This window comes from Ruditapes philippinarum, unplaced genomic scaffold, assembly GCF_026571515.1.
Source record: "Ruditapes philippinarum isolate M1 unplaced genomic scaffold, ASM2657151v2 ctg2922_1_1_1_1, whole genome shotgun sequence".
In the NCBI taxonomy this organism is placed as follows: Eukaryota; Metazoa; Mollusca; class Bivalvia; order Venerida; family Veneridae; genus Ruditapes; species Ruditapes philippinarum.
Genome location: NW_026865831.1, coordinates 117,113 through 141,405, shown reverse-complemented (window position 1 = coordinate 141,405; position 24,293 = coordinate 117,113). Strand labels below are relative to the sequence as shown.

Genomic DNA, 24,293 nt, shown 5'->3' with positions numbered 1-24,293 from the left:
CTTTTCCTTTAAAGTGAATTGATCTATAATGAAAGATTTGAAATATCATGAATAATTACATTGATAGTATTTAGAATCGGACATAACCACAAACCTTGAGGAATTATACGTTGGTGTTGTGTGAGATACATGATCTGAGATTACATATATTTATATAGCAGATAATAAAATGTTCTAGCATAAAATATTATTTTTCACCATATATATGTTCATGATAAATCACTTAGAACTTTATCAAATTTATATTTCAAACAATATTTTATGATAATATCCAAACATAACATTTATATTGATTTGATCAACATTGAAATACTCATGGAAAGTTTTTCCATTGTAGACCAATTCACGTTATATCTATATTCATTATTATTATGTGAACTGTTTAAAATTTATCTCATAAAATTGAAACAACTTAGTTTTATTTTACAGGCAGATCAGAGGGTTTTGAGACAGCTCATTACCAGTTACCTACCTGACACAGATCTTGTATTAAAAGAACATGATATAGGTAAGATCATTGAGAGTGAAATTGGGTGAGATTGATCATATAACTGGAACAAACAGTAAAATGTATGGAAGTGATGTAAAACATGTGTGAATAATAAAAAAGTTTGATTTATTAAAGGGACTTTACAGACTGTTTGTTTTGACAATACAGGACACAATTTTTTTTTTTTGAGATTTGTGCACCATTTGATACAGGTCAGGTCCAATAAGTTGTAGACAAAAAATTTCAGAACATTCCCACACCCTATTATTATATCATAAGATTTTTTGTTGTGTAAAATGACCAAAAAAAATGAAAAGTGGTGTAAAGCCTTGTTAAGAATCACACAAAATCAACATTCAATTTAATTATGAGAATGTATTTTATTGTTCCTGCATATTTTCATTATCAGTGCTTCAATTGATCTATGTAAGATTTCAAATTTTAAGTTTTTTTCGTTTTAACCTCAGTGAAGCTCCTTTAATTATTTATGTCGTATTCCTTTATGCTAAGTATTTTATCATAGAAAAGCACCTGTGCTGCAAAATAATTAAGTCCCCTTTAGTTACTTTGATTAGTTGTAAAAGTATAATGAATATTGGTTGTGGGTTTTTAGCTCACCTGTCACAAAGTGACAGGGTGAGCTTTTGTGATCGCTTTTCGTCCGGCGTCCGTTCATCCGCTCTGGCGTCCGGACCGTCCGTAAACTTTTACTTTAAATGGATCTCCTCATAAACCACTAAGCCAATTTCATCTCAAACTTCACAGGAATGTTCCTTTGGTGGTCACCTTTAAAAATTGTTCAAAGAATTTAATTCCATTGCAGAACTCTGTTTGCCATGGCAACCGAAAGAAAAAACTTTAAATATCTTCTTTTAAAAAACCATAAGACTAGAGCTTAGATATTTGGCATGAAACATCTTCTAGTGAGTGTCTACCAAGTTTGTTCAAATAAAAGCCCTGGGGTCAAAATTGGCCCCGCCTGGGGGGTCATTGATTTTTCCCTATATGCAGGTAGTAAAAACTTAAAAAATCTTCTTTTAAAGAACTCAAAGAGCTATGGCTAAGAAATTGAACGCATCAAACATGTTCTAATAGGTGTCTACCAAGTTTGTTCAAATAAAAGCCCTGGGGTCAAAATTGGCCCGCCCCAGGGGGTTCATTGATTTTCCCTATATGCATATAGTAAAAAACTTAAAAAAATCTTCTTTTAAAGAACCGAAAGAGTTAGAGCTAAGATATTAGCATGAAAATGTTCTAATAAGTGTCTTACCAAGTTTGTTCAAATAAATGCCCTGGGTGGGAGTCAAAATTGCCCCGCCCCGGGGGGTCATTGATTTTCCCTATATATTTAGCATATAGTAAAAACTAAAAAAAAATCTTCTTTTAAAAGAACTCAAAAGAGCTATGGCTAAGAAACATTGAGCATCAAACATGTTATCTAATAGGTGTCTACCAAGTTTGTTCAAATAAAAGCCCAGGGTCAAATTGCACTGCCCCGGGGGTCATTGATTTTCCTTATATGTGTATAGCAAAAACTTAAAAAATCTTCTTTGAAAAAACCCAAATAGCTAGAGTTAAGATATTAAGCATGAAACATTTCTTCTAGTAAGTGTCTAACAAAGTTTGTTCAACATAAAAACCCTGGGGTCAAAACTCTCGCCCGGCCCCAGGGGTGTCATTGTTTTTAACTATAATGTGTATAGTAAAAAGCCCAATTGAGCTAGAGCTTAGATGTTTAGCATGAAACATTCTTCTGATGGGTGTCTACACAAGTTTGTGCAAATAAAAGCCCTTGGGTTAAATTTGGCCCGTGCAACGATTGGGGGGTGGGGGGGGGGGGCCTATAACAGGTGAGCGACCTCAGGGACATCATGGCCCTCTTGTTTTATGAATCCCCCCCCCCCGATAGGAATTATGAAGTAAACTGTGGTTTGTGCTGTTTAACTTGTTTCAGCCTTATATTTTGTTGCCTTAAATACTATTGCACAATTCAGCATTATTTCACATTCCCTGCGTTACTGCGATATAATAGAAATAGATGGATTAGAATATAAAAGTATAGAAAAAAAGGCATTCCCAGGGAATTTTTAAAGTTTCTGATAGAGTTTTTTTATGTTTTCAAACAAACAAACAACTGCTTCTGTATGATTAACAATTATTAATGATGGAACAAACCACTTCTAGAAAGAGATGCATGTTTAGAGTGTTAGTGTGGTTATCCTTATAAACATGCTTAGTGTTTACAAATTATACTGTTAAAATATCATCAATTAAAAATAAAAATCCAGTAAACCCCTTATATTTATAATGCACAGATTAAAGGTCACACAACATTATTGCATCATCTCCAATTTTAGAGATGAAGACTTATTAAAAAAATTTAAAAATATATAATTTGCATGTTGTAGTGATATTCGGCATGATTTCAAATTATCAAAAATAGCCTACATTGGTTCCTGACACTGTTTGCTAGTGTGGTACATATGAAGGTATTACTACGTCTCTGGGATCTCTTCTTTTATGATGGAACTACAACACTGTTTCAGATGACCATGGGCATGCTTAAAATGAAGGTACTAACATCACTAACATTTATCTCCCTCTCACTTCATGTTATTTAAAAACAAGTTAATGCAAAATTTTATGCATTGCATTTTGTTGTTGTTCATGATATGCATTGTAAGACTTTATTTGAATCAGTCAATTGGTTCTACATGTGATTTTAATGATATATTTTTGTAGTACATGCATTTTAATAGAACATTTTAAATGTTTTCATTTAAATCAAAAATGATGTACACAATTTCTTGACATACCTTTAAGAATTACTGGTTCATTTGATAATTTCAAATCGAAGAACTATTTTTAGGCAAAAAAAATTCAAATGTTAACCAAAACAGCTTGCATAGGACAACATAATATTAGTTCTTTAAGAGACATTACAGTTTATATTGATTTTGAAATATTTTACTGTTGTGAAAGCACCTGCTTGTGAATGACTTGAAATACATATATGTATTAATGGTAAATGGTAAATTGTGTCTGATATAAACAGGAGATAGAGTTGAAGACACTAGATAATTCAGCTCAGATATTTAATGCCCTGTCTGACGTACCTGGTGATGTACAGGATGTAGATGAACTCATAGAGGTAAGAACACAACTCTTACTTGCCCATATAATAAACTACTGACTAATTTTTATTAAGGGGATCGAAACAAAATTACACATATAAAAATCATTAATAGGGTTAAACTTCATAAAAACTTAGCAGGGATTCAAAATTTTCAATGTTGCTTAAAATTAACTACATTTAGACGTTTATTTAGCACTTTTTTTTGGGATTAAACAATGTTAAACTCAAAAAATGTTAAAATTTTGGAAAAAATTCCCATTTTTATACTGTTCATAAAGATTTTAGTGATTGTTCCTCCTTTTTTCTTTTCAAAAATTAATTTTAAATGGAAAAAACATATACATGTTTGTAAAAAAACACATTGTAATATGCTATATTTTTTCTAATATAAAAACAAAAGAAGAAATATAGTAAAAATAAAAAAAAAAAAGACCAGGATAAATTTATAAATTGTATTTAACATTTTGTGTGGTAAACCCGGGGATTAGTTTTTAAAATAAATCACAATTTGGAAAAATCTGTATTACATGGACGTCACAGTTTTTTTTGTATATGCTACACTATAATTACAGCTAGCATATAGAGTATGTGGCTCACTGACAGATATTGTTGTGGATACACACAGACGTAAACATCTAGCTTACATCATGGCTGACCAGGGGGCAATTGTCAATCCAGAATCAGCCAAAAACTTACCCAAACAGGTAAGTTTGTTTTATGTAAAGAGATAATTAGAATTTGTGTACACACTTTGTAGATAACATTTCTCTTTGCAATGTTCTAACATAACATCAGTCTGTGATTTATAGAATAAAATTGCATTGTTGGTACATCTAAAGTAAACATGAAGAAAAAAAATGAAACAACGGACTCTGATTTCTATTATTACTACACAAAGTGAGAAGTTTGTAGTGATCTGTCTAAGAATGCAGTGTGACTGACACCATTAGGTTTCATGGTTGTCTTATATAGTATATAATATGTAGTTACAGCACTGGAATTGGTTACATGCTGGATTAAATGATATTGTAATTTGTATGTTTCCTATATTTTGATAAGTTTTATTATTTTGTTTATTTATAAATCACAAAGTGTGACTTTTTATCTCCCTTGACTCTCTTTTCAGATATCCTGTTTTGTAATGTTATGGAAGCATGAATACAAAATATTGCTTGACACTTTTTCTGAGCAACTGACTTTTAATAATTCAACATAATGCAATGAGTTCAATTGATTTGTTTGTGTATTTTGTTTTAGCAATTAAACAAAAGACACCTGCGTCGATCAAAATCGTTGATGTCATTGTTACTTTGGGGAGACACTGATGATGAGTTTGGTAAAGCTAAGAATATACGACAGACAGAACTTCTTGTAGATTTACGTGAAGCTATACTACAAGTAGCTAGACACTTTCAGTCCCTGGATCCAAAAAATGTTAAAGTGGTAAACATATGGGCATTATAACTATGTTTCAATAAGTGATTGGCAGGGTATATTTCTTTAGCAATCTTTTAAGAATGCAAAACGTTTTTTGTCATATTTATTTATCTAAATCTGCAGTGTGAAGTAGTTTTCATCAATGTTTATTTTCATGGTTTCAAGTTTTGATTTAGCATTTTTTTCTTGAAAAAAAACATGGTAGCTGTTTTATTTCACTTTGGATACAATTAAAGTAGACATACATGTAGATGTTTTGAGATTATATCTCGCAGATTTATATAAAAACATGGTTTTTAATAATTTTTCAATTACATTTGTAATTGTTTTCAGTACAGTCAGTACTGTTTAAGCGTCTTTTTTTGAAACTCAACAAACTCTGTCTTATATGACCTAGTTTCATACTATCCAACTGGAGTTATTTCTTCAACAATTATTTTGGTTTCTAGGGTGCCTATAAAAGTATTTTTTATGCAACAACTTCTTTATATCATCTAATTATGGCTGAAATAATGCTTTGGGAAAATGCTAATTTCTGGCCTTTCATAAGTAGAGAAAAAAATGGTTATAGATAAATGTATGTGGTTTACAAACAAAATATATTTAAATTAATTATAAATTGTAATTTTATGATTTTAAAACATATGTCATAACATATGACAGTAAACATTCCCAACTGTATGTTTGATGTGTGTTTAACAATTATATTTACTTCCTTACATTTCAGAATCTGTCAGCAGATTATTCAATGGAGAGTCACGCTAAAGATCTGGAGAATTATGTGAATGTAGCCAGAAATAGAAGAAGGAGAGCAAAAGCCTTGCTGGACTTTGAAAGACATGATGATGATGAACTGGGCTTTAGAAAAAATGACATAATTACTGTGAGCTTTATTCTTTCCCTGCAATTAGATTATGATAATTGTACCTTAAGGTCTCTGTTTGCTTGTTAAAGAGTGTGCTAGGTTTATAACTGTGTAATCAGAAACTTGCACAAGGAATTAAATGTCACTTAAAGATTTTAGAGAACATAAATGTTTGTTAAGTATTTACAACATGAATATAACAGATAATTAATTCACGAATATTAAAAGTCTAAAATGTTGATTTCCCCTGTCGATGATTTATAAATTGAAGAAGTTGAAAGTTTGTTAACAGTCGTACAATAACCAGGGACACTTTGTTAATTCCTGTTGTCCCTGCGGTGAAACGTTAAAAATAGATGCTGAACATGAAACTTTTATATCAAATACTCTTTTATTGTCACTAAAGGTATTATGGCAATGTGAATTTCTTCTCAGATAGATTTATCAAGGTTCTAGATAAATTCATATTTGGTACTACAGAGGTTTTATCATTGATTGTTTTAGTAACTTTGATAAACTTAACACTACAATAAAACAATTAGTTTCTATGTATAAACATTAATCAGTTTATGTATTGTTTGTAGATTATATCAATGAAGGATGAGCATTGTTGGGTAGGAGAGTTGAATGGATTGCGAGGCTGGTTCCCTGCAAAATTTGTAGAATTACTTGATGAAAGAAGTAAAAGTTATTCTCTAGCTGGTGATGATGGTGTATCAGAGGCTATAACAGATCTGGTCCGGGGAACGTAAGTATAATTTACTGATAGTTTATATTATTATATCTCTGTGACTTTGCCTGTTTCACTTTCTCAGTTTAATAATTTGAAATATCACCCTTTATACTTGACTAATTTGAAATGTTCAATTGGTTGCATTATTTTTTTCTTGTTTTTATTAAATTTTCCAGGGTCTATTGCTTTCAAAATGCATAATTTTAAAATATCTGTCATCTTCATTATTTCCTTAATATTTCAATGGAATGGGATACATTATTCAGTATTAATATCAATTTATTATAATAATGTTGGATATGCTGTGGCAAATATTCATAAGAAGATATTTATATTTGAAATGTATTGTGAAGAAAATATCAAGTTAGATATATAAATGTTCAGATATTGAAGCAGACTGACTATTGTACTCAGATGGTTTATTATATTATAATCTATAGAAAGAAAACAAGTATTTGTTGAAGAACTGAGCTGTAACTAAGGAATAAACTTAACCTTTATAAGCTGAGTTATGTTTGTATTAAAACTCCTTTATTAATACAGGTATGAAATCATTTATAGACCATTTACATTGCCAAACAGGGTAAATTACCAAGCTCAGACTGGTAATAACTTTTGTATAATTTTCAGACTGTGTCCCGCATTGAAAGCAATATTTGAACATGGGCTGAAGAGACATTCACTGCTGGGTAGTATATGTCATCCTTGGTTGTTCATTGAAGAGGTAAGTTCTTTCTCTTGTCACAGTTTTTACAAGTGACAATGTTAGTACAGTTATTTGAATATGTTTTTATATTTTGCTTCCTTTCGTCTCTTGGCATTATTGTATAGGTTTGTTTGGCTGTATACAGTTGGCATTATTGTAAAGGTTTGTTTGGCGGTATACAGTTGGCATTATTGTATAGGTTTGTTTGGCTGTATACAGTTGGCATTATTGTATAAGTTTGTTTGGCGGTATACAGTTGGCATTATTGTATAGGTTTGTTTGGCTGTATACAGTTGGCACTATTGTATAGGCTTGTTTGGCTGTATACAGTTGGCATTATTGTATAGGTTGGTTTGGCTGTATACAGTTGGCACTATTGTATAGGCTTGTTTGGTTGTATACAGTTGGCATTATTGTATAGGCTTGTTTGGCGGTATACAGTTGGCATTATTGTATAGGCTTGTTTGGCTGTATACAGTTGGCACTATTGTATAGACTTGTTTGGTTGTATACAGTTGGCACTATTGTATAGGTTTGTTTGGCTGTATAACAGTTGGCACTATTGTATAGGCTTGTTTGGTTATATACAGTTGGCATTATTGTATAGGTTTGTTTGGCGGTATACAGTTGGCATTATTGTATAGGTTTGTTTGGCTGTATACAGTTGGCACTATTGTATAGGCTTGTTTGGTTGTATACAGTTGGCATTATAGTATAGGTTTGTTTGGCTGTATACAGTTGGCACTATTGTATAGGCTTGTTTGGCTGTATACAGTTGGCACTATTGTATAGGCTTGTTTGGTTGTATACAGTTGGCATTATTGTATAGGTTTGTTTGGCTGTATACAGTTGGCACTATTGTATAGGCTTGTTTGGTTGTATACAGTTGGCACTATAGTATAGGCTTGTTTGGCTGTATACAGTTGGTACTAGCTCTTTATTTTAAGAAAATAGATAACACCCAATATACTAAGCATACATTGAAATAAAACAAAACTCAGGTTTACATTTATTGAATTTAATCCAATAGTTTGGTAATAGGATGGAATGATTTTGGTTGCAACATGTAAAAATTTTAGTCTGTGGAAGTGAGGCCTATCAGTAATTTTCCATTAATTACTAGCAACATTTAGAGACAATTTTTGAAACCAGTGAATAGCAGTCAACAAAAAACAGCCAGTATGTAGCAACCAGATAATATGGTAGGCAGCAACCAATATTTTAGCAACCAGATAATGTGTTATTCTAGCTATTTAGTGCGTATGCCGGTGTGTGTACACTATTAGTACAGACAGAACACCCTACCTCTGTATTTTACGGCGAGTTTAGCAAGTAAACACTCTAATTTTTTACTCTAGTAAATGCTACATAGTTAGACCTTGGCTGCGTTTCATGGAGAGTCCTAAGTCTTAAGTTTGTCTTAAGATAAAAATTGTGACAATTTTGCGTTTCAAAGAAAGTCTTAAAAAAGGTCCTAACTTATGACTCCTATACTTATGACCAAAAACAGTCCTAAGTCTAGGGGTGTTTTAAAGGTATCTTAAGATTGTCCTAAGCCAAAACCACTCCAAAATCAAACAACTTTTTGTTGAATTTCGTTTTGAAAACTATCTAGAATGATAGATAATGGTCTAACTAAGAAAATAAATCCGAACACCAATATCTTTAATTCAGTCATTAACGCTGTACAGACGTTTAAAGAGTTGTTTACATGACTTCACAATGTAGCGCCAAATATCGCGTGCAAAAACAAGACGCATCTATAATTAATAATAATTATTACTTTGCGCTGTACAATTGCAGATGCGTAGTAAGCAAGGGGGTTCGTAACCATTTTTAGCTCGACTATTCGAAGAATATGAGAGCTATTGTAGTCGCGTCGGCATCAGCGTCCGCGTCGGCGTCTGCGTTGGTTAAAGTTTTTTGTAAAGTCAAATATCTCAATTATTACTTGAGATATTCAAATGAAACTTACTATACTTATTTATAGTAACAAGGTACATCAGATTGACAAGTTGGATAACTCTGCCTACAATATTGACAGAATTATGCCCCTTTTTAACTTAGAAATTTTGGTTAAAGTTTTTTGTAAAGTCAAATATCTCAATTATTGCTTGAGATATTCAATTGAAACTTACAATACTTATTTATAGTAACAAGGTACATCAGATTGACAAGTTGGATAACTCTGCCTACAATATTGACAGAATTATGCCCCTTTTTAACTTAGAAATTTTGGTTAAAGTTTTTTGTAAAGTCAAATATCTCAATTATTGCTTGAGATATTCAATTGAAACTTACAATACTTATTTATAGTAACAAGGTACATCAGATTGACAAGTTGGATAACTCTGCCTACAATATTGACAGAATTATGCCCCTTTGGAACTTAGAAATTTTATGCCCCTTTGGAACTTAGTCTAGGGGTGTTTTAAAGGTATCTTAAGATTGTCCTAAGCCAAAACCACTCCAAAATCAAACAACTTTTTGTTGAATTTCGTTTTGAAAACTATCTAGAATGATAGATAATGGTCTAACTAAGAAAATAAATCCGAACACCAATATCTTTAATTCAGTCATTAACGCTGTACAGACGTTTAAAGAGTTGTTTACATGACGTCACAATGTAGCGCCAAATATCGCGTGCAAAAACAAGACGCATCTATAATTAATAATAATTATTACTTTGCGCTGTACAATTGCAGATGCGTAGTAAGCAAGGGGGTTCGTAACCATTTTTAGCTCGACTATTCGAAGAATATGAGAGCTATTGTAGTCGCGTCGGCATCAGCGTCTGCATCGGCGTCTGCGTTGGTTAAAGTTTTTTGTAAAGTCAAATATCTCAATTATTACTTGAGATATTCAAATGAAACTTACTATACTTATTTATAGTAACAAGGTACATCAGATTGACAAGTTGGATAACTCTGCCTACAATATTGACAGAATTATGCCCCTTTTTAACTTAGAAATTTTGGTTAAAGTTTTTTGTAAAGTCAAATATCTCAATTATTGCTTGAGATATTCAATTGAAACTTACAATACTTATTTATAGTAACAAGGTACATCAGATTGACAAGTTGGATAACTCTGCCTACAATATTGACAGAATTATGCCCCTTTTTAACTTAGAAATTTTGGTTAAAGTTTTTTGTAAAGTCAAATATCTCAATTATTGCTTGAGATATTCAATTGAAACTTACAATACTTATTTATAGTAACAAGGTACATCAGATTGACAAGTTGGATAACTCTGCCTACAATATTGACAGAATTATGCCCCTTTTTAACTTAGAAATTTTGGTTAAAGTTTTTTGTAAAGTCAAATATCTCAATTATTGCTTGAGATATTCAATTGAAACTTACAATACTTATTTATAGTAACAAGGTACATCAGATTGACAATTTGGATAACTCTGCCTACAATATTGACAGAATTATGCCCCTTTGGAACTTAGAAATTTTATGCCCCTTTGGAACTTAGAAATTTTGGTTAAAGTTTTTTTGTAAAGTCAAATATCTCAATTATTGCTTGAGATATTCAATTGAAATTTAAAATACTTTTTATAGTAACAATGTACATCAGTTTGCAAAATTGCATAACTTTGCCTGCAATATTTGCAGAATTATTTGCCCCTTTGAAATTTTGGTTAAAGGTTAAAGGTCTTCAAAGATATTTACTTGAAACTTTACACATGCACTTAGGGTCATAATTGGAGGGTCATAATTGTATGTCACTGACCAAGTTCCATAACTCTATCTTGCATTAAGGCTGATTCATATCCCCTTTTCTACTTAGTCTCTTGGTTAATGTTTACATGCAAGTTTTACATATCTCAATAACTATTAAAGATATTTATTTAAAACTTCACATATGCATTTAGGGTCATAATTGTAGGTCACTGACAAAGATCCATAATTCTGTCTTGCATTTAGGCTGATTTTTCTCCCCCTTTTTCAACTTAGAAATTCATGGTAAAGTTTTGCTTGTAAGCTGTTATCTCAATAACTGCTGAAGGGTTTGTGCCTTTTTTGGGACACTTTTATGCATTCATAATAATAAAGCAGTGATTTACTTGATAAAACATTTTAATAACAAGCCTTTGTACCTTTTCTGTCAAATTTATGTATTCATAGGTAATTAGTATTATTACACTCAATAAAACACCCTTGTGACATTACCTTCCGAATAGTCAAGCCAATACTGTATAATTAGACTCTCTCTAAGGCCTATAACATGAATTTATAAAAAAAAAAATTGCCCTTTTGTGAACTTAAAAAATTTAACATTATCAAGGCTCTTTTACTATCAAGCACTTAGAATAGTCGAGCATGCTGTCCTACCGACAGCTCTTGTTTTACTATAAAATTAGATAAAACAGTTATTTTATCGTTTTTCGTGAAATATGGTATATATTTTCACTCAAGATGATAAGAGGGCAATACATTACTTTTTATACTTGCTTTAATCAAATACATAGTAAATCCAATCCGGAATTATGCGCATGCCATTGTATTCAGGAAAGCGAATTGGTCATAAGTCTTAAGTTTAAGACAAAAGATAGGACAGTTACTTGAAACGGTATTAAGTGCAAAAACTTTTTCTCCTAAAGTTGGTCATAAGTCCTAGGATTTAGGATTAACTTAGGACTCTCCTTGAAACGTAGCCCTTGTTTCTATGTGCTGGTTTGGTGCAGTAGTCAACCTCCAACTACATAGAGTACAAGAAATGTGTAGTTTGTTTACCAGAACTGATAGGCTGACCTCCAAAAGACTAAAATTTCCTAGAATTTAAGCCACAAAATGTTGAGATATTTAGAAACATTTTCTCCAGCTCAGCTAGCATTCTCATTGAGTTATAAATATATTTTGATTTTTCCAGGCTGCCTCTCATGAAGTTGAGAAAGATTTTCAGTCAGTTTATTCCAGACTTGTACTTTGCAAAACATTCCGGTAAGATTTTCTTGTTTGATGTAGATTAAATTTCATTCTACAGTTGCAACTTTTAAGTTGAGAGGTAACCATATTGAAGATTTTAAGGCATTTACCAAAGGAAAAAGAACAATTATAATGTGCATCACTTGTTTATGTGATTTTATCAACTTTATTCTGATAAATACAGTTGATTTAGCGAACTGCCACATAAATGCTTGCTATCTGATAAATTATATAAATTTAATACTTTTGGTTAACAGATATAGAAAAAAAATCTGCAAATAATGTTTGTAAATAAAAAAAATAACATGGCTACAGAAACACTTGCAAACTCTTTATTGAAATAATATATGTCTGGAGAATGTTTTCATTTTGTATCTTTGTACTTTTTACATGAATAAATATTAACAATAATAACAGTTACTAATGTATGAATTAGTTGACAAAAGTGATATCTCAGTCTAGACATTCAATTTTTTTATAAAAATAAACCATGCCATGAGCACTTTTAAAATAAATCTTTGTTATTTAGGGTAGAGTTTATTGTTTGTTTGTAATGTTGAATACAAAATAATCTTTTTGTTACTGTCCCAAGAAATGGTCCATAAATATTTATTTGACTTAAAGTAAATTTCACACATACTGTCAAACAGTAAAGCAAAACCATTTTTATAGTTGTTCCATACCTGCCTCACTTATTTTCCAAATGTAACAACTATAAAATAGTTTAGATTTCAAGCATTGTCAGGATATAACAATATTGCAGTAGTAAGATTACATCTATAGTCAAGTTGTCTCCCTCTTGTACATTTGTGTTTATTAGTCTGCATACAGAAGAAACCCAGAGAAGTTACACCATTTGGATAAGAGGATAAATATATGTAAATCAGTTATGTTTTCTACAATATCTCCAGCCTTTAAATGTAACACAATATTACTGCTGTCTTTTGGTGAAACTTCGGGTCCAAAGACTACACATACTACCTTTTCCTTGTTGTGTGTAAGATTCACTAATGTTGTAGTATTGGTGGGAACCTGGAAAATTTTCAGATGAAATACATAAGTGCCAGTGACAGGTGCCACAAATTGTCCAGTCTTGCTTGAATATGCCTGACCATCATTTACGATAACATTATCAAAGATGATTGTATCAAACAAACCAGCCAATGTCGTTGATGAGTTGATGCTAGCTGAGAATGCAATCTTTGGAGTGTTTTGATATCTAACTTTAGTTTTCAGATAGTCAACTTCCCGTTTAAGCTCTGCATAACCATATGGTACTTCATTCGAGTGTAATGTTTTGTCATTTTCAGCACTAAGAACACTTCGAGTGGGGTACCTCATACCAGATACTTGTTTTTCTTCACATTTCTGTTCTAATTCTTCTAGTCTCACCTGCATTGATAGTCTTTCCTGTTTTTCCTGTTGAAATGCTCTAATAAGCTGCTCTGTTTTATCCATAGTCTGGTTTGCCAAATTCTTTGAAATTGATGTAACAGGTTTGTCAGATTTTTCTTCTAGTGCAGGAACATTATTGGTACCACTGGTTACTTTGTAGTAATCTTCTCTGAGAATAGATATTTCCTCAGCTTGTAGATAGTATTTGCTCTCTAGAACACGAACTCTTCTCTCCAAATTCCTTACTTTAGCACCATCCATTGGACTGGATAGTGCTGGAACAAAACAGAGAGCACCTACAAAGAGTGAAGTTAAAAATCCGACCAAATCCATCATTAATTTTACAGTTAGCTAAGTTTGATTATGACCAATATCGACTTTGCTTAAATAGTACAGAGACATCAGGAAGTCATGACTATATTGTAAAGCAGGGCTCACGCTGTCGGTCGCCATAGTCGCCATTTGCGATTATTTTATAAGATTGGCGATTATTTTTGCATTTTGGCTACAAAATCTGGCGATTATTTTTTACTTCCAACAGTGTTTATATAAGGTGTAAAAATCGATAATGAATGCAGTAGACCCAATTAACACCAGCGGGGTGCATTTAATTGAGTGTCAACTTTTTACCGGTCACGTGCTGCTAACTATATTGCCCGAGGTGATAAAATACATGCGAGATGTATAATTGTATAAGTACTTTAAAGATATTGTCCAGCATTTATAATAATCAAATATCCGTCAATTAGCCACAAAAATCGTTTTAAAATTGATAAACTGGATATTGACTTACCCAAAATTTACCGTGATTTGCAGTAATTGCAAATTTTGATATTTTTTTTTGTTTTAAGCTACTTAACTAAATCGCCAGTGGAAAACAATGGTAAAATATTTAAAAAGTATAAACTTCCAAACAACTATTTGCACAACAACCAAAATTGTGGATATTTCTTCAGAAAACAGGAAAAATCCGATTGTCACATATTTTCGCGACACCGATAATTTTGATATTTATTTAAAGGTGAAATAAGCTATGTTCTGTTTAAAAATCTTTACTACTATGGCAGAAAATTTGTATAACATTGGTGATGATGATATTTTTCAGTAAATTACGCAGAAAAAAGGCTGCATTCTGTAAATGAGTTTGCAAACTTGTGTTATTTCTATAGCTAATATCAGAATATGACATAGATGTGAAATGTTGAAATTGACAGTGGTTATGATAAGCTGACAAAATTTGATTAGAACAAACAAAAAAAGTTGTCTGATAACAGCATTATGTAAAGTTATAATGAATCTTTAATATTTTTGTTGTACAGTAATTATACGAATTATAATGTTTTTATTCTGTTCTATAATAACAATTAAAGTTGTGGTTCTATTTTAAAAAAGGTAGTTATCAATATACACAAATGTGTCAGTTTATTTGAGAATCCTTATAAAACTGAAAAAGTTTTATATGTAATGTTTATTTAATCAACTGCTTATGTTGTTAATCGCTAAATGGTGAATAGTCCGCTAAACTTTTGGCTATTATTTTTTTAAGTTGAAAATATTGGCTATTATTTCATTTGAGCCAGTGTGAGCCCTGGTAAAGGAAGTTTTGAAACATAGATGTCAGTTAATTAAGCACATGATAGAAATCTTAAAAATCAGTCATGTTATAGTCCAACTGTATGATTATACTTGAATTTACGTGACTATATTATTTAAAAAATCATAAATTAATAGGATATATTTATCATTGGTTAAATGTGTTAATTGTCGAAATCATGCCTGGGACAATGATAAAAATGAAAGTTAACATGTTTCTCTGTCATGTAAGCTCTGCAAGTAATTCACCCTTCATGGTAAAGATACTTCAAGCCAACCCCCCCCCCCCCCCAGCCCCCGCCCCACCTGAACTATTATATACAAATTTTAAACTTAATTCATGTTTCATTAATTTGCACATGCAACAAAACATGTGTATTTCATTTTACGTATTCTAGATTAGAATGTTTTTGGCATTGATTGATTTGTTTATTTTACAGGTTAGATGAAGATGGAAAGGTGCTTACCCCAGAAGAAATTTTGTACAGGGTAAATAAAATTTCAATAAGTTTTCAGCTCCCTGTTATTTTTACAGAAGTATTTTTATCTACCAAGTATTCAGGTAAATCATATGAAACAGTCTGCTACATGTCTTTATAATTGATGCTTGCCATAGATTCAAATTTCTGGAGAATGGAGTGTATTAAGAAGTATATATGATTCTAATTCTTCCATTTTCTACTTGAAGCTTGAGTTACAATTAAAGGAATCTACCATAACCTTGTGTTGACTACATTTACTTGTGGTGTAAAGGGGTAGTAAAATCAAGCGAATTCTGACTTTTTGCTCTAAAAATTAAAATTTCCTTGTTGCATAAAATTAACTTAAAGTCAAGAACTCAAGTTTTGTTTGGAAGTAATCCTGCTCATATGCATAAAACATGTGAACATTGAATATTTTACAAGAATTGGTGAGGCAATAACTAATAAGAAAGAAACAATAGTCATTGAAACATTGCTATACAGTATACAACTTCTCTACAGAGTTGTATTATTGCTAATTATATCACTATATAATTAAACAATAGATTTTTGTTATATTGCACTACATGTAGATTATATATTGTGTTATTTAAGGCTGTGCAAGCTGTAAATATATCACATGATGCTGTCCACGCTCAGATGGATGTCAAGTTAAGATCGCTGATTTGTTGTGGACTAAAGTAAGTCATGGCCTTTTTCTCGGTATTTTCAAGGTCTTTAAAGCATGTTTAAGTGGTTAGTTTTTAGCAGTACTTCCCATTGCATGTCTGATCTTATTAATGTAACATGTTTTATTAATTGTTCATGTGAGATTTTGATATCTACCCATGATATACTTATCACACAAGTTAAAGGACATTTTTGAATTTTGAAATCTTAATGTACTTTAAAATTTATAGCTACAAGTTGTTCAATATTGAAATTTTATAATCTTGGTAACAAAATATTTGTTCATTTGTCCATAACATAAACACTGTCTCAATTGGAAGAGATTTGTGTTTAAGTAAGAAATTTTAGTAATGTTTGGGGAAAAAATGACAGAACATACCAGTACCTCTTAATCTATAGATTGTTTTGTAATTAACAGTGAACAAGTTTTACACCTGTGGTTGGAGACATTATGTTCCTGTACAGATGTTATAGAGAAGTGGTACCACCCATGGTCCTTTATGCGAAGCCCTGGTTGGGTCCAGATAAAATGTGAACTCAGGTATGATCACCAAGTTGTTGTTGTTGTAAATGAAGTGTAAATGTTGTACAATAGAGTTTAAGTTTGTTGTGTACTGTATGCACAGTGTATTTTTGTGGGCTTATTTTTTTCTTTTCAAATTTATTTTAGTATCATATTTCATAGCCATGACACATTTATTTTATTTGTTGTTTACAGTCTCGAATAAAACTGTTTATGTTTGAGATGTAAACAACTTGTATACCGGTAGTAGAAAACTATGTTTTTGTGATTTTAAGTTTTTTATGTACACCTACTTTTATTTTGTTTTATTCTATACATTGATTCAGAAAAAGATTTAAGCACTTTATTAAAAAAAGAGTACTTTAAACTTAGATTTTTGGTGAAAAAAAAAAACAAAAGAATTTTATAGATTGATACATGTGTATACTGAAAATAAATCCAGTGATTTTTCTCACTTAATTGGGAAGAAGCCTTAGCCTCCTGATTTTGGGAAACATTATCCCTAAAATTGCTAATTTGGGAAGTAAAAAAGCTTGTTTAAGTTCAGATTTTTGGGAAAACTACTTGATTCTTAAGAAAAATTCAATTGGGAAGAGGCCCTTTATTGGAGTCTGTTACATAAGCAGGACTCTAATCTAATACTTTTCATAATCTCAGAGGCAAAATCAACACTGAATCAATGTAGATAATTTCACAGTAATCCCTATTCCTGTTGTGATGGTAAAACTACTTGCATGGTATATACCAGCTAGATGTACCCTATCTATTGTGTTTATTTTATTGTTTAGTTTGATGTTGTACATTTATGTTTCAGGTTATTAGCAGAGTATGGTTTCAACTTAGATTTCAGATATGAACTTGCTAAAAAGAAAAATCCTGGAAAAGCTATAACAGAATCAGTGAAAGATATTCTGATAACTCATCATCTCTTCTCATGGGAAATGTAAAATCTCACACATTTTAAATGCTCAACTATTTCAGATTTTTGACTTGTTCTGATCAAAAGCCATTTTACACAAATGGCCAAACATGTGAAAGATATACTATGCTCAAGTTTGAAATACGAATTTTTTTTAAGGAAAGACCAACTTTACTTGACCTGCAATGGGGAACACAGCTTCACATACATAATTTATTCATTCTTTTGTTAAAATTAGCCATATTCATAAGAATTTCATACATTTCAATAAATTTCTTTGATTAAAATATTTTACTCAAGGATGAACATAGTATATCTTTTGTCAGCCATTTAAGATTCATTGCTCATACAAATTATTAGCTGGTTTAAGTTAATAGAGTGTTGACTAATTAGGCTATATCAGTCATTTATTAGTCCCCTACCAGTTTAACCGGAGGGGACTTTAGGTTTACCCTCCGTCCGTCTGTCTGTCCGTCCGTCTGTCTGTCTGTCAGTCTGTCCGTCCACAAAACTGGATCCCGCGATAACGTAAAAAGTACTGAAAATATTTTTATGAAACTTGATATATGGATAGATGGCAGTATGGAGATTATGCAAGTCTTTTTTTTTCTTCCTATGTCGAAAATTCTGGTTGCTATGGCAACAAATAGTCTGAAAATATGGCAAATTTAACACATAAACTGGATCAATTGATAACTCAAAAAGTACTGAAAATATTTTTATGAAACTTGAAATATGGGTAGATGGCAGTCTGGAGATTATGCACATTTTTTTCTTTTCTTCCTATGTTGAAAATTCTGGTTGCTATGGCAACAAATAGCCTGAATTTCAAGATTTCTGATTTAATTTTTTCAGCTTTTTCACTATATGTTCTTTATTTCTTAAGGTGTTTACTTCAAACTTTAAATATAAGTTTCTGGTCATCAACCACATCATATGTGACAAGGTTTATAACTCTAGCACAAAAAATATCAGTATTACCTCCCTTGAACTTAGATTTTTTAGGGGAAAAAATGTTGTCTTTTTTAAATAACTTCTTTATTTCCTAATGTATCTACTTCAAACTTCATATATATGTTTCTTATTATCACTCGACATTTTTGAGAAGGTAAAATACTCTAGCAAGACTATTTCCAGAATAATGTCCCCCTTGAACATAGATTTTTTTCGAGAAACTGGTATTTTCACTCCAACTTCTTCATTCCTTATAGGATTTACTTTAAAATCCCACATCATTATAATATGACAAGGTTGTATAAACATAATTTCCTTACTAAGCATGGAAACTTAACACATTACTGTGATATAGACAAACTTAGAACTTAAAAGATTTAAGTTTATTCATGTCATTCATTCACTGGTAAAATTGAATGGCAAATGGCCCATCAGAATGTTGCTTGGGTTCTAACCGGTAGGGGACTTATGGATTGCTTGCAATACTATGATAATTGCTTGTTGTGGTCTGCTAATTAAATTTTTTGGATTTTTATGAATCATCAGTTATTTAAGATTTTGAATTTTGAATTAAATTGTTTTGCTTACATTTGTCAATCATCAGCTATTTAAGATATCCAGAAAGTTTGGTTTATTTTACAGGTAGAAATTATTTGCCATTTCTTGCTTTCGACCAACTTAAGTTTTTATTCATTTCATTATTTTGAATAGCCATTACAATTATGAGCTATTATTAACATTGTGGTTCTCACCTGAACCTGAACCTTTAACCGTTCAATAATAAATTTTATGTTACAAATAAAGTGTGCACATTTTTGTCATACTTCTCTAATAATAATGCAATTTATTGTACGTGAATTTACATGTACATGAAGCTTTAAACTTAAATTTCCAAATATAAATCATCATCATTAGATAATTATTTAATCATGTCATTTAAATAGTTTAAGCAATTGAAGAAAATGTTACCATATTTACACTACAGTTCTGTCCACAGTAATAAACTGAGAAAATTAGCATAATATACAAGTACCAAAAAATATAGATAGAGTTGTGTTCATAAGGTTGTTTATTATATGTTTTACTTTAAGAATGAATATACACTTTGTTGTTAATTGACAGTGTTTTGGAAGGCAGGTTGTGTTCATATGTAAATGGGGATGTATTTTATTCTGTTCGACTGCTGGTCAGTCAAATGCCGGACATAATTCATGGAATTTTTCATGATAGTCTGTCTTGAATATGTTTTTTTGATTCTTTAATGTAGGTTAGTGTTTGAAGAAAAAAAATTGTCAAATAGGATTGCAGTATTTCAAATGAATTGTAACACATTGACTTTGGTAAATTTGCAAACTGTTAATCAGTCTAGTAAATCGACTTTTATAAAAATAATTTAAAACACTAAGCCGGTTAAAATTTATTAGTACATATTTACAAAATTAAATTTCTTGCATATCAGACAGGATTATCTACCGTTTACACCGGTGCTAGAAAAACCTGTCTTACACCCCCCATGTAAGAAAAGTCGCGTGCTTAAAATGACGTCATTTCTGCGCGCCTTTTATGAATTAATTGCGTTCTCAGGATGAGGTCACTTAACCGTTATGAATGAAGTTGTACGTTCATACGCTACTATAAAAAAAAAGTGCGCATTGAGAATATCAGTTTTCGTAATTTTTGTTCTGAAAATAATTGATATGCAATATGCAAGAAAAAGAATCAAACACCGGCTGCCGGTACAAACGGGAATATCTAGCTCTCGGGTAACTGTTTAGCGGAAACTCGGCAGAGCCTCGTTACCGCCGTAAACAGTCACCCTCGAGCTAGATATTCCGGTCTGTACCGGCAGCCGGTGTAAGATTCTTATATGGTCGCGCGACTGTGCCACACTAGACAAATTTAATTTTGTAAATACGTACTTATAAACTTTAACCTATAACTTAGAATTTACAACATTACTTTTTTGAAGTGATTCTGTATTTCATAGTAGTAATAATATGAAGAACATATATTATAAACAAATTCCTGTTAATATTTATCTGTAGTCTCTTACAATTTTAAAATTTGATCAAAGATTTTTTTGCCATTGATATAAAATGAAAGTTTCTGCATTGATGGATAAAAGTACAATGAAAAAACTTTGAATAGTTATTTTGCATGGTTTAATTCAGGTTTATATAGAAATTGAGAATGTATAAACATTGACTATGAAGGTGTTTGGTTTAGACAGAATAGAGGACAAAATGTTTGCTTACATAAAGCTTGTTTATATTTGGGTAGGTGTAGTAAATCTTTGTGAGGCAGTATATAATAACCTGTAGTAACCTGATTTATATATACACACTGACACACTTTACCTGGTGATAGCATGCTTATATTGTACTCTTACATCCTAGTAAACAAATCATGATTTATTACGTAATAGACTTTTTTAGTTCCATTTTTATCTGTTTATATTTACCTAATGGGAAGGTGTTGTGCTTTTTAGCTCACCTGTCACAAAGTGACAGGGTGAGCTTTTGTGATCGCTTTTTGTCCGGCGTCCGGCCTGCGTCCGTAAACTTTTACTTTAAATGACATCTCCTCATAAACCACTAAGCCAATTTCATCCAAACTTCACAGGAATGTTCCTTTGGTGGTCACCTTTGAAAATTGTTCAAAGAATTTAATTCCATGCAGAACTCTGGTTGTCATGGCAACCAAAAGAAAAAACTTAAAGTATCTTCTTCTAAAAAAGCCAAAGAGCTAGAGCTTAGATTTTTGGCATGAAACATCTTCTGGTGAGTGTCTACCAAGTTTGTTCAAATAAAAGCCCTTGGGTCAAAATTGGCCCCGCCCCAGGGGGTCATTGATTTTCCCTATATGCATATAGTAAAAACTTAAAAAATCTTCTTTTAAAGAACCCAAAGAGCTAGAGCTGAGATATTTAGCATGAAACATCTTCTAATGGGTGTCTACCAAGTTTGTTCAAATAAAAGCCCTGGGGTCAAAATTGGCCCCGTCCCAGGGGGTCATTAATTTTCCCTATATGCATATAGTAAAAACTTAAAAAATCTTCTTTTAAAGAACCAAAAGAGCTAGAGCTAAGATATTTAGCATGAAACATCTTCTAATGGATGTCTACCAAGTTTGTTAAAATAAAAGCCCTGGGGTCAAAATTGGCCCCGTCCCAGGGGGTCATTGATTTTCCCTATATACATATAGTAAAAACTTAAAAATCTTCTTCTTTTAAAGAACCCAAAGAGCTAGAGCTAAGATATTTAGCATGAAACATCTTCTAATGGGTGTCTACCAAGTTTGTTCAAATAAAAGCCCGGCCCTGGGGGTCATTGATTTTCCAAATTTCCTTATATGTGTATAGGAAAAACTTAAAAAATCTTCTTTGGAAAAAAAACAAATAGCTAGAGTTTAGATATTAAGCATGAAACATCTTCTAGTGATTGTCTACAAAGTTTTTTCAAATAAAAGCCCTGGGGTCAAAATTAGCCCCACCACGGAGGTCATTCATTTTCCCTATATGTGTAAAACTATAGCAAAAATTGAAAAATCTTTTTTGAAAAAACTCAAATAGCAAGAGTTTAGATATTAAGCACGAAGCATCTTCTAGTGAGTGTCTTCAAAGTTTGTTCAAATAAATGCCCTGGAGTCAAAATTGGCCCCGCCCCGTGGGACATTGATGAAACATTTTCTAGTAAGTGTCTACAAAGATTGTTCAAATAAAAGCCCTGGGGTCAAAACTGGCCCTGCCCCAGGTGTGTCATTGTTTTTAACTATATGTGTAAAGAAAAAACTTAAAAAAATCTTCTTTTAAAAATCCCAACGAGCTAGACCTTAGATGTTTAGCATGAAACATCTTCTAATGGTTGTCTACAAAGTTTGTTCAAATAAAAACCCCGGGCTTTAAACTGGCCCTGCTCCGGGGGCCTATGTACAGGTGAGCGACCTCAGGGCCATCATGGCCCTCTTGTTTTCTTTTCAATTTTATTTTTGTTCGTATTTACATGTATAATTTTTGCCACTTAAATAAAGTGCAATAGGGTCAGGCAAATCCTAAACATTTACGCAGTTTGTCTTAAATGTGCTTAAATATGTACCTCCATATATTTATTTCCATAAATGACCTTATTGGCATTTGCAGCTATATTTGTTTTACATGTATTTTATATAAATATTAATTCTGTGTGTACTTCTATTGTTTCTTTCTTGTACTATGTTAATTTATGGACCAAAAATAGCAATCATTCAACTATAAATGGTTAAAGCAAGACTTTGATTACCTAACATAGAATTAATACCCTGGTATCAGAAGTGGATCTCTATTGTTTTATGGGTCAAACAGCTTGAATACACCACTTTAGATCTAAAAAAAATGTTATGCCAAATAACTAAGTAAACAATTGTATTCAATGATAAAGTTTGGTAAAGAATGGACTATTTGTAGTTCTGGAATATATTTAACCAGCTGTCTCAGATAATGGTAGATACTACATTTGTAGTTATTTTATACATGTACAAGTTTAAGTGTATCAGTTCTTTACAATACTTCCTTTACTACTTTTCTTTATTTTTTCCCAAAGATTCTGTTATTTACTTTTGTTAGAGAATTATTAATTTTATATTGTTATGTCTTAAAAAAATAAAGCATGCATTAAATCTTATTTTATGTTGTTTTCTTTTCATTTATTTGAATTTTGTGTACCACAAAGTTGTTTTTATTATTGTGTTTTGTATCCTATAGCTTGTGTGCTCTCTCCTCTTTACAGTTAATATATCCTGAAAATAACTTAATAGTTGACCTGCAGAAATACATTGTTTACTCCACAGATCTTGTTTTTAACCAGTTCAGAAACATAGAAGTATATGTACACAATAAAAGATCTTAAATGTCATATTTGTATTTAACTATGTGGAGGTTAGTGGGGAAAACATTCTTGTAGATGTGGGCAGAATTTGTTTTTTTACAATGCATTTACAATACCAAGGACATTTTTATTTTATTGGTTAAGCTGGAATTTCGAGGTATAAGGGCCATTTTTTTGTTTCAATTGATATCATTGTAGCCTTTTTGTTCGTTGTACTGCGGAATGATGTGAGGTTAGGTACTGTTGGAATGATGTGAGGTTAGGTACTGTTGGAATGATGTGAGGTTAGGTACTGTTGGAATGATGTGAGGTTAGGTACTGTTGGAATGATGTGAGGTTAGGTACTGTTGGAATGAATGCCACTCTCCCTTATTGATCTCTGCTTTCATATTACATTCCCAGTCTGTGTTCACATGTAGTATTGTCCCATGATGCATATCCGTTGTCCGTTTTGGCTATACATCATGTTACCTGACTGGCTGATTAGTTAATAGAAAAAATTGATGAAAAGGCAGTTCAAGACTTGAATGATTGAAAGAAAAATAATGAATCAATTTACTAATGGTTCATATTAAATGCAATGTGAACATT

At 31.6% G+C, this 24,293-nt stretch overlaps 1 protein-coding gene across 1 annotated transcript in view; it reads left to right on the top strand.

Moving 5' to 3' along the window:
• Positions 1–23,498, top strand: part of LOC132730469 (small G protein signaling modulator 3 homolog) — a 35,293-nt gene extending 11,795 nt beyond the window's left edge. Inside the window, exons 8-20 of the mRNA XM_060716393.1 lie at positions 430–533; positions 2,934–3,063; positions 3,546–3,641; positions 4,199–4,330; positions 4,884–5,069; positions 5,791–5,946; positions 6,513–6,676; positions 7,292–7,385; positions 12,250–12,320; positions 15,734–15,782; positions 16,370–16,455; positions 16,863–16,985; positions 17,782–23,498. Of these exons, the coding sequence (XP_060572376.1) occupies positions 430–533; positions 2,934–3,063; positions 3,546–3,641; positions 4,199–4,330; positions 4,884–5,069; positions 5,791–5,946; positions 6,513–6,676; positions 7,292–7,385; positions 12,250–12,320; positions 15,734–15,782; positions 16,370–16,455; positions 16,863–16,985; positions 17,782–17,914 (1,524 nt within the window). The 3' untranslated portion in view covers positions 17,915–23,498. The remainder of the gene's footprint in view (positions 1–429; positions 534–2,933; positions 3,064–3,545; positions 3,642–4,198; positions 4,331–4,883; positions 5,070–5,790; positions 5,947–6,512; positions 6,677–7,291; positions 7,386–12,249; positions 12,321–15,733; positions 15,783–16,369; positions 16,456–16,862; positions 16,986–17,781) is intronic.
• The last annotated feature ends 795 nt before the right edge of the window (positions 23,499–24,293 follow it).